The following is an 11485-nucleotide window of genomic DNA, read 5'->3' as shown; positions in this document are numbered from 1 at the left end:
TTTTTAGGCTTCTCAACGTGTAATGATCGTTTGCATACTGAAGAAGAGAAAAATATTTCCACTAGGATTAAAATACTTACGAATGTGCAGTGAAGGTAGATCAGACATCGATGGTCAAAATGCGAAGCCACGTTTTTTCATTGCGGTGTTTCAAAATCTCGCGCATATTATTTATTTTTATTTTTTTATTATTATTTTTTTTTTAGGAGAAACAAGTCATCTTCTTAGCTTGAAATTTATACCGAATATTCTGCTAACAGGGAAAATAAATCTTGGAAGTTCTTAGGAAATCACGTTTACTAGTTTCCTAAAGAGATAATAAAGTATGACGGGAGGTCTGCAACGTCGCAAATGGAGATACGCGGTTTTGCCATATCAACATCTATTAAACATGCAGAGTTTATATGCTTCACCAAGCTCCTCCAAAAATATTTAAAGGGCTATTATTAAGTACGTATATTTTTTTTTTCATTCACGATTTCAACGAGGAAGGTCAATTTCAATGTGCTTATGCAAAAAATGCACATTTCCCTTACGATGTTGTAAAACTCCCTCATGTTTCAATATTATGTTTCATTTTTGGAGATAAGTATTTCTCGACTCTGGCTATATTCTGCGGTGCTGAGGAAGAACGCCGTATGAGCCATCAGGCGTCGCCAAATTTCCCTCAAAAACTTCGGATTTTCAGGAAAATTTGCGAATATTTTCCGTCCGATTTTTCATAGGATTTCGTTCGTAATTTGATATAAAAATTCTGAATATTCCAAGGAAAAAACACTCATGACAATCATCAATAACACTTATATTTTGAGAGGAAATTTGACAACATTTGAGTGCTCATACGATGTTTTTACTTAGCAAGGCAGTATTGAGAAATAATTTCCCTAGGCGGCAACGGTGGACGATAGCCTCTCGCGAAGGGGTGGAGACTGGAGCGGTGCATGCATGGGCTGAGGTTGCAGCGGAGGTCGCAGGTCATACCGCTAGGCCCGAGGGTGGAAAGGTTTCCATTCAATCGGCTCATCAAATCCCAAGATCGGACGTGGAAGGTGCGAAGTGTCCGTATCATAAAGTTTCTCGCTTGAATCTTTTCATTTTCAATCCATTCCTCCTTCCCCTCTCCTCCCGGCCGGCCTGGAAATTCCTGGCGAAGAGGCGCGCTCGCTGGTTTTCGGCGCAGTGCGTGCGCGCTCGGGGCCTCCCCACCCCTTCTTCGTGAATTTCCGTCAGTCGGTCAGTCGCCGAACCGTCACCCGCGCCGCACCACGTGCCAGACGTCGCCGACAAGTGGCCGCGTTCCCCTTGTGTTTTGACACCTTTCTGTCACCTATGTTTTTATTTCTCCTCAGACAATGATTTACTTGTGTGTGTTGATGAGCATTTTCGCTCAAGTGCTAGCCAAGGAAGTACCGCTGAAATCGCACGAGAAACGGATCGACAAGTACGAAGGCTCTGGTGAGTGACTTTGTTTTTATCCACCAACTAGTCTCTTGTTTCCCTAGCTTGTCTTGTTTTCTTCAACTTGTCTCGTACTCATCTGCATTCTCTTGCACTGGCTACATATCTGAAGTATGCAAATTCCCCAAGATTTATTTGACGATTCTATTGCTCGGCGTGCTCATCAACAATGACTAGGAGTCAGGTAATTCGTGGTGCATGGTTAAGTAAATAATGGCTTTGTATGATTCTTGAAATTTGGAAATCCCTCTTTACTCCCGACTTCGTATTTTTCTGCATTGAGCCGTGGAAGGTTGAATGTTCACGGGAGAGGCAATTCCTCGAACGATATTACCTACCTACTTAGGCACTGACCAATTTTCACCTTACTAATTTTGGTTGGAGTATGTAGTCGAGTTTTTTGCGTGTTTACTTCGCGAAATTTGAATCATCAGGTTTGTGCCACCCAAATGTACTTGGGTCCTTGACCAGTACCATTTCGCTCATCACTTGCATTAGAAATTATAGCCAGGTACTCTTCAGTGTGCTTGTAACAGACCAGGTCTTCATTAGACAACCCTAGAAGCCTTAACTTATACCTAAATCAACGTAACGTTTCGGAAATTTCGAGAATAGACTTACCTTCCTCATTGTCTGAATCACCTCAACGCATGGAAGTATTCTCATCATCAAAGCCTGTAAATTCAGCCGGAAAAAGAGCACAAACTCTAAATTTCTATCATCTACGAAAGGCACCTATGTTTTGGATCAGGATTCGAATCTTCAGGGTAGAAATTCAGTTCCAAAATATTTACCCTCGAAATTGAAAGTTAACATCACTGCTGGGACAATACGTCGGTTCCCAGACGAAGGAACGTAACTGCATTTCATGGTTGCCGAATTTCCTCTCGTAAATTGCATTTTTACAAGGAAAATCTTAGGCAACTCAGATTTTTCACTGATTTTTCTTGTGTTCTTATGCATCGATTACTTAGACAAATTTTGGACGAATAACACGGGCATATTCGTTGCACATTCCTACAAAAATGTTGGATTGTTCGAGTCAATTTTGCAACCTTGGATTGGAGTTACGTTCCTTCGTCCCTCGTCCGGGAACCGACGAATACTCGAGAGTCATTTTTGTGTTTAAGCATGAACACATTTTTAAGTATTGTCAAAATCCATGACCAGACATTTTAGTCGCATCGTTTCCAAATTTCCGCGCCTGTATTATTTTATGTAGGGTAGGTGAAATTTTAGGTACACCTTCATGTTGACTTTTTTTACCCCTGAAAGAAAGCTCTTTCGTGGAAATGTTGAACCCCTGCATTTTGAGTTTCACCATTGGTCGTTTTCACCTGGCGAGCGCGTCGGTGAATTGATGAAAGCTCGCCAACGTAGACGAGTTCGACGATTTGAGTGAATCTACAGCGGGGAGTAAGCGAAAATCGAGGTATCGAATAAACCTTGCAGAAAGACACACTTGGTTCAGCTTTAAATTTCGGTAACAAATGGATAGATTACGGGCACAGGTACATTTCAGTCGATTTCTTTCTAAGATAATCTATTTTGTTGGTCCACAAACAAAGCTGAAAGTATGCGATCGCGAGAAAAATTTGTTCGATTGCTCGATGTTTCATGGACGGATCTAAGGGAGGGAGGAGGGACCGGCGGGGAGGGGGGGGGGGGGGCGCAAGCGTAACTCAGGACAATATGTACCTACCCCTTCCCTTAAAAAATCGTAACGTTCACTTCTTCAGACCCTACTCTTCAAGTAGAAAAATTGCCGATCAATCTAATTTATATTCTTACTTTTTTATTCATACTGGTTAGAAAAATGAATAGGAGGCCAAAAGACAATCACTCACCCATACTGCAATACTAAGGAAGAACGCCGTATGAACATTCGAGAGTTGCCAAATTTCCCTCGATAAAATGTGTATTTGTGAGGAACGCTATGAAGATGTTTTCTTGAAATTTTCAGGAACTTTAGTTGAGGTTGGGAACGAAATTATCGGAGAAATTGGAAGGAAAATAATGACAAGTTCTCCAGGAAATTTGTGTTTTAACGAAGGAAATTTGGCAACGCCTGAGGGCTCATACGGCGTTTTACCTTAGCACGGCAGCATATATGGCGTTCCATAACGCTTTTCCAGCCCCCCCTCCTCCCCGATCATGCTCGCGTGATCGAGAACACTCTGCACCCCTGACTCACAGCGAATTAAATGCGAAAAATGTATCATTTCCAGTTCCACAAGTACCCAAAAATAGCTCTTAAAAGTCGGAGTTTCTTCCGCCTAGTATGTAGACAGTAGACACCCTGAAATGTACTCTCAATGCTGAAAATTCAATACGCTCGCTCCCATGGCCTGCCCATGGGTGAAAATAGGGGAAACTTGCCACCCCTTCCCTCTAGAAATCTGCTCGGCCTCTCCCTCGAAATGTTAGGGATTTTTCTGAGTAAGGGCGTAACATTGTATCTTTCACCCTTGAAATTGTACGTAATGCGATCCATGTTTCGAAACTAACGGCTAAAAGTGCTGTTGAGACGACTAAATTTTGCAAAATTTCCACGAGGAGGCCCCCTGAACCTCTCTCAGAAGCCAAGGAAACCCCTCGAACTCTCCTGGGAGCTGAGGGAGTCCCATAGATCCCAAATAGTGGGTTGCCCTTCCCTTCACCCACATTTTGCTACTTACAGCATGGCTCCGCTTCCTTTAACTCTGCGTAGGTTTACTCAGTGTAATCCGATTTAGGGGCAATTCCAATTGGACCACGTTTAGTAGAAAGGGACCAAGCCACATCAGCTATTGCCAAATCTAACCGGGCCACTTTTTTAATAGGGGTGTGTGCGGACTTTTACGGTGCAGAAAATTTTAAGAAATTTGCTTCGCACTATGCAGAAAATTCACTAAAATTTGCACCAAAATCCGCATATCCGTTTTCTTATTAAAAATTAAATTGCCCAGTCGCACGTAGCAATATCGGACGTGGCTTGGTTCCTTTCTGCTAAACGCGGTCCAATTTAAACTGCGATATCAAAGCTGAAACGTCTTACCCTCTATGGCATGAATTAATTTTGGATCTCAGAGTCCATGGGACACTATTCTATTTTGTAGCTTGCATAAAAAATTGAGCACCTTTGTCATCAAAATTTAAAATCTAAGGGAATCAATTTTTCAAAAAAAAGAAAAAAAAAACTAACGAAATTCTACAAAACCATGCCAGAGAGGCAAGGGTCGATTTTTAAAAACCCCAAAAATACGTTGTTACGAATTCGTAACGCTACGCACTGGAAAAAAAACACATTGGATCTGGAGTCTAGACTCTTAAAAACATCGGCAAGAAAGAATACTGTTGATTCAATCGGATTTTTGCTTAAATCAAGAACCAAGCCTCTTAATTTGAGCGGATTTCCTTTTGATTTAAGCTTAAATCTGATTGAATCAAGAGTCCTTTTTCTTGTCAATGTTTTCAAGAGTCTGGACTCTAGATCCAATGTGTTGTTTTTTTTTTCCAGTGTGCCATAGAGGGTTCAACGTAAAAGCAGGATTGTGTCTTGATGATGCAAAGGCCGTGGAAGCCCCAGCGAAAGTGAGGAGGAGAGCCAAGGCGACGCCTATGTGGTCGCTACGCGGCGCGGCGCGTGGCGCCTCTGAAGATCTGCGGTGCGATAGCCGCCCGCGCGCGATCCCCCAAGTGTCTGTGAGTCCTGCTCTTGAGTCGCCGTGGCGCCGCGGAATTTTTCTCTAGCTTCCGTCTAGACGTGCCGGCTCGTGTTTCATCCCAACAGACGCTCCGGTGCCCGGCCCCGGCCCTCCGACGTTCTTCAGAATCTGGGGCCGAATTTTGTTGGCACCTCAATGCAACATCCGTCTTTGAGCCTAAACCGCACCACCGGCCAATTAAAGGCGTTAGTAAGCCAGACTTTCGTGCAAAGGAAAAACGCCGGATGCATTGGCGATTCCAGCAATTTGACAACTTTTTTTTTTTCTCCATCTAAAACTGTATCGACTGGAGGGGTCAGGTGCTCCGACAAGAACCGATTATTTAGCATAGGTTGACATGGAGGGAATACGGTGTTGCCAAATTGCTGGATCCGCCTCCGGCCGTATGAACTTTCAGGCGTTGCCAAATCCCCTCAAATGAATCACTAATTGTCAGGAAAATTTGTGAATATTTTCCTCCCGATTTCTTAGGTAAATTTGTTTGTAATTTGATCTAAAATGGTAGAAAATTTCAAGGAAACATTCACAACTCCGAAAAAATAAAAATTTTATCGGAGGAAATTTGGCAACTCTTGAATATTCATACGGTGTTCTACTCTCCCGATTTGCAGACCTGCGTCACGGGAGCGTGACTAAAGCAAAGGGGAATGTATCTTAAGTCTGAATTCCAATATGACGTATTTTATGAAGAATTCCTCTCTTCTTAAAGTACTGAATTTTCATCAAAAACGAAACTATATGTGTGATGAGTCTGAATTTCAATATTTGACGTATTTTATGAAGAATCCCTTTCTTCCTAAGGTACTGAATTTTCATCAAATATTAAACCATATGCGTGATAACGACTATCAGTCAGCCTTCTGGAAAGAAGAATGTGACAAGAAATCTGCCACGTCGCCAGGGCCGGATTTACATTTTTAGCGCCCTAGGCTAAACTTAGGGTGGCGCCCCTAAGAGTAGGCGCTCTTGTGGGGGGGGGGGGGGCGCTCCTCCCCTCCAGATCAGAAGGAGGATGTTAGGTGTCCGGAAAATGTTCAAATTCACCTTTAAAAAAGCACGATTTTAAACAGTTTTGAGATACGTTTACGTTTGCAAGTTGGTTTTGGGAAATACGTTTTTGAATAAATTTTCAAAAACTGTGCGCCCCTCAGAATGTTGCGCCCTAGGCTATAGCCTATGTAGCCTATTGGTAAATCCGGCCCTGCACGTCGCAAACCGAGATGCGCGGTTTCGTCTTTTCACCATCTTTACACCATTTCCTTGTACGTTCAATACGACGAATCAATAGCAATTGATCTTTTGTTTCAGAGTGTCTCTTCGGAGAAGAATTTAAGGAACTTGGAAGCTCCTGGCATCCAGATTTGGGACCTCTCATCGGAGTGAAGTATTGTATCAAGTGCGAATGTGTGCCGGTAAGTTCTCATACTCGTGTATATTCTTCAGTGCTAAGGAATAACGTCGTATGAGGATTCAGACGTTGCTAAATTTCCTCAGATGGAGTTGATCTGAATCTCCTGCGAAAATTGTGAACTTCTTCATCCTAATATTTTCACAAATTTTCCAACCGTTTTCAACATTTCTCAAAATGACATAATCTAAGAAGGAAAATTTGGTGACATTCGAATATTCATTAGATATTTTTTCTTAGTACAATTGAATTGCTATCTTTCTGTTCGCCAAACAGTATGTGCGTGCTTTCACAGTGAAATCAGCGAACTACGGTGCTAATATCTCAGAAAAAGAATAACCACCCCCTTCGTGAGAACGTGAAAAATCGTGAGTACTTAAAGGATTGCCCTCAATTGCCTATTTTCCACTTATTCCATGAATCGGATTTCTTTCCGTGTAATCAAGAGATATGACAAAACGTAGTAGACAAATGATATCTTCGGCCATTGTTTACACGTCTTTTTGACGAGCCTCCATTGCGCAGTTACTCAGTGTCGCTGCCAAAGTGTGTGAGGTGCAAACACTATTATTTTCTCGTACTTGATAGAGAGAGACTCGAACGAAAGGTAAAGAAAAAGTGCGCGCATTAACATTCATCAACATGCCATTCTGCATGTGAAAAGGCTTCCTCAAACTGCTTACTGCTAAATTTCAATGAATTTTATTTCAAGGTACGAAGCAAATCCCTTAAAATTTTCAGTGGAATCCGCGAAAACGTCCGTTGTAAAATATGAAATTGCCCAGTTAAATTTATCAATAACTGGTGTGGCTTGGTTCCTTTCCGCTAAACGCGGCCCACCTGGTTGAAAATATCGAGAAACAAATTATATTCATAAATTTACTCAAAAATGCATTTTCTACCAGGGTTTGGCAGATCACGCGTGTTTTTTTCTTAGCATAGCAGAGGTTGGCAGATCATATCCCGCAACCCCTCGAGCGTCAACCACTGTATCATAGCCGAGGACAAAAGGCCCGAACAGATTTTGTCAGGTGAGCCCAAGACGAGGCGCGCATCCGTTTTTCCGGAAACTGAGCCGTTTTGTAAACTTCCGTCGGTAGCCGAACAAAGCATTCCTCGAGAATCAATCTTTCGGCTCCGACCCCAGTTGCCAACTTCACCATTAAACATGGAAATTCTAACCACAGGTGTGAAAAGTTTCAAATTGCCGACCGTTAGCCGCGATCCGGCATTTTTGCCACATGGACTTATGTCTTATTTCACTGCAAAACTTGCGATTTGCCCTACTTTGATTAAGTTTTTAGCACAAAATGAAAATAAAATAAGGTCCTCGCTTTTGAAAATTGTTTAAAGACTCAAGCTTTGCCTTAACGTTTTCCTGCGAGCATTTTTTGCACCCCGCATTATTTGAGGGTTTTAATTTTATACCCGATGGGTTGTGTGCTGCGTGCCTGCTGCAAAGGTTTGTTAAAGTGTCACAACTTACATCTGAAAGAGTTCATTCATAACACCGCCGTGCGAGAGAAAAACGCCGTATGAACGTTCGAGAGTTGCCAAATTTCCTCCAATAAAATGCTTATTTTTGAGGGGGGGTCATGAATATTGTCTCTTGAAATTTTCAGCTGCTTTCGATTTGGTCGCCAATGATATTCTCCAAAAATTTCAAAGAAAAATGCTCATAGAGTTCCCTGAAAAATAATATTTTATCTAAAGAATTTGGCAACGTCTGAAGGCTTCCACGACGTTTTTCCTGAGCACTGCAGATCAGCCGTGTAAAGGGAAAATGCCGTGTGAACAGTCAAATTTTGCTCTACAGAATTTTGGTCTTCGATCTCTATCGAAACAGCCTTTGACACCTGGAATCGATTTTTATAAGGTATTTAAATTGAGAACGTAGGAAAAACAGTGTTGCCAATTCGAAGAATCGCTTATAGATTATTCCGTATGGATTCAAATGGAGCATTAACAGTGTTGCCAACGAAACATTTGACAATGTCTCGAATTCACTGCGTTCCGCAAGGCGTGAACATGCGCCTCGCGGCTTATTTCCAGGAAAAGTTGGAGGGATAGGAGAGACCCGTATTGCAAGAGTTGCAGCTCCCGGATCTCATTTTCCGAGACCCCGTCCTGTGCTGCCGTGCTAAGGAAGAACGCCGTATGAACATTCGGGAGTTGCCACATTTCTTTCGACAAAAAGTTTATTTTTGGGGAAAGTTATGGATATTTTTCCTTGAAATTTTCAGGGACTTTAGCTGAAATTGCGAACGAAATTATCTGAAAAAATGGAAGGAAAATATTCATAAGTTTATCAGGAAATCCGGGTTTTATCGAAAGAAATTTGGCAACGCCTGAAGGTTCATACGGCGTTTTTCCTTAGCACGGCAGTGTGACACGAGGGCGGAGCGCCCCCGCCATCCTGTGATTTGTGAGCCTAATTTATAGGCGCCCCCCAGCGGCGACCCGTGGAATGGCTCGTTAATGAAAGACGGGCCCCTTTTTGCGGTTTCCATCATATTTTTGATTTACCTGTGTCGAGGGCTCGCCAGGATGAGTCGACAAACATCATTTTCACACTTTGCGATCCCATGCTGCCGTGCTAAGGAAGAACGTCGCATGAGCCTTCAGACGTTGCCAAATTTTCTTCAATTCAAACCGAATTTACAGGGAATATTGTGAATATTTTTTTCAAAATGTTCAGACAATTTCGTACGCAATTCAATCTTAAATATATAAAAATTTCAAAGAAAAATGTGCATGAATGTCGTCAAAAATACATGTTTTATCGGGGGAAATTTGGCAACTCTCGAAAGTTCTTAAAGCGATCTTCCTCAGCACAGCAGTATGGTGCGGTGGGGGAAGGTTGTTTCGATGCGTGAAAAGAAGGACGCTTGCTTAAGGAGTTTTACACAAAGACCATGCTCAATGTTTTGCTTTCGCTCAGGTGGTCCCGGAAAAGCGGAAAATTTCCGAATTTTTTAAAACTTTCGAGTCGCGATTTCCGTAATGGAGCAAGAAGTGGTCTAGAATACCAAGTTGAAAGATAAAAAAAACTAAATGACGTCAGACATTTTCTCGAGATTACGCTTCTAATATGCGTGGATCTTTGAGTTAAAAGTGGAAATGTTTCACTCCACGACCTCGAAATTTTCAACGTGTCCCCCTTCAGTTTTGCCACTTACTTAATTGAAAGTCAAATACACCATGACCATTCTCATTGGTAAGAGGAAACCTCCTTGGGTTCTCATCAAATAATGAGCTTTTGACTTTCAGGGGGAAAAGATTGAAAAATGGAAGAATTACATGCTCATAAAAAGTACGGTAAGAGGGACTTACCGGTTGAGTAATGGATTATAAGCGCCGCCGTATAAATTGATCGCGTTTAGTAGAGAGGATCCAAAATACATTCGGTATTGCCAAATATAACTGCGGGCATTTTAATTTTTCACGCGAGAACGTTTATGGGGATTTTTTTGAAAATTGTAAGGAATTTGCTTTGATTTAAGCAGGAAATTCACTGCAATTTGCACTAAAATCCGCACAACCGTTTACATGTAAAATATCAAAGTTGGCAGAAGCTGGTGTGGCTTGGTTCCTTTTAGCTCGATGCAGTCCAAGTATACCATACTTATGGATTCATGACCCATGAAGTATGACTTTTAGCTGGAAAGTCACTTCAGTTGAAAAATATGGATACCCGAGCCATTTTTCATGGGTCTCGGAATCACAGCGTTTTTTTTTTAGTGGAACGTCATGATTTTAAGAAGCGCACCGGTAACCAAGCGGAATAAACGGGGAATATTCAGCCGAGAGCTATGTAGGTTGAAGCGCGAATTTTAGCGTTAGTTAGTAACGCCACTTTGTCTCGCATCAGTTCCGCACCGTGTGTGAGGGTGTAGTGTGTGAAGAATTTACACGCGTGAGGAAGTCGCTTAAGGATTTCTGGAATTGTTGCTGCCCGGTGCGGCGCGGCGTGGATCTCAACGTCGTCGTCGTTGACACCTCACCAAGACCTCGAGCCATGCAAAAATATGGATTGCATTCGATGGCGGCTCGATGTATCGTTCGGTTCAAAACAATCGAAGATAACCTGCAAACCACAATTTCAGGATATCAGTTAGAAAAGCTGAAAATGAGAAATTTCGTTGCAATGTCACTTCTTTCGGTCAATTAGTACTCATCATACGAATCAAAAATGTATCACTAAAAACCCGTTCCGTCAGGTTACTCACACTGGAAAAAAAAACGCACTGGATGTAGAGTCCAGACTCTTAAAGACATCGACAAGGAAAAGTACTCTTGATTCAATCAGAATCTAGGTTAAATCAAGAACCAAGCCTCTTACTTTAAGCGGATTTCGTTTTGATTCAAGCAAAAATCCGATTGAATCAAGAGTATTTTTTCTTGTCAATGTTTTCAAGAGTCTGGGCTCTAGATCCAATGTGTTTTTTTTTTTTTTCTTTTTTTCTTTTTTTTTCTAGTGCAATTGGCTTTTGAGGCTCTGTTTATGATTTGAATCAATCGATATCGAGACAATCTCACCCGTTTGATGTATCGAATACGATCTATTATGTTGTTGCTTCAAAGCCGAAGATAGCTACACATAATTTTGGATTACATTTTGCAATATGGAACCACTATCTCTGGCTCCTCTCTAAAACCACCTTTCTGCAAAAGGAAACCAATGGCATACATGTTGTTTCTAGTATGGGCCAGAAATAGTGGTTCCTTATTGCCAAATGTACTCCATTCGGTGTGGTTGGGTGCCGAAAAGGCGCTTCTCGTTTGCGGTGTTTCAGAATCTCCACCGATAGTTTACACTTACGAGTGGAAAGTATTGCATGAATTTTACGATTTTCGTCCTTGTGCGTGGCTGCCGCGTACGAGCGGGGGTGTCTCTGTCTTGATTCCGATC

At 42.0% G+C, this 11485-nt stretch overlaps 1 protein-coding gene across 1 annotated transcript in view; it reads left to right on the top strand.

The window, feature by feature from the left end:
- Positions 1-1175: 1175 nt before the first annotated feature.
- LOC109041315 (dorsal-ventral patterning protein Sog) overlaps positions 1176-11485 on the top strand; it is a 32590-nt gene continuing 22280 nt past the window's right edge. Inside the window, exons 1-2 of the mRNA XM_019057632.2 lie at positions 1176-1455; positions 6474-6577. Of these exons, the coding sequence (XP_018913177.2) occupies positions 1353-1455; positions 6474-6577 (207 nt within the window). The 5' untranslated portion in view covers positions 1176-1352. The remainder of the gene's footprint in view (positions 1456-6473; positions 6578-11485) is intronic.

The sequence above is a fragment of the Bemisia tabaci genome, chromosome 1 (genome assembly GCF_918797505.1).
Source record: "Bemisia tabaci chromosome 1, PGI_BMITA_v3".
NCBI lineage: Eukaryota > Metazoa > Arthropoda > Insecta > Hemiptera > Aleyrodidae > Bemisia > Bemisia tabaci.
Note: the sequence above shows the minus strand (reverse complement) of the source record. Positions and strands in the feature narration are given on the sequence as shown.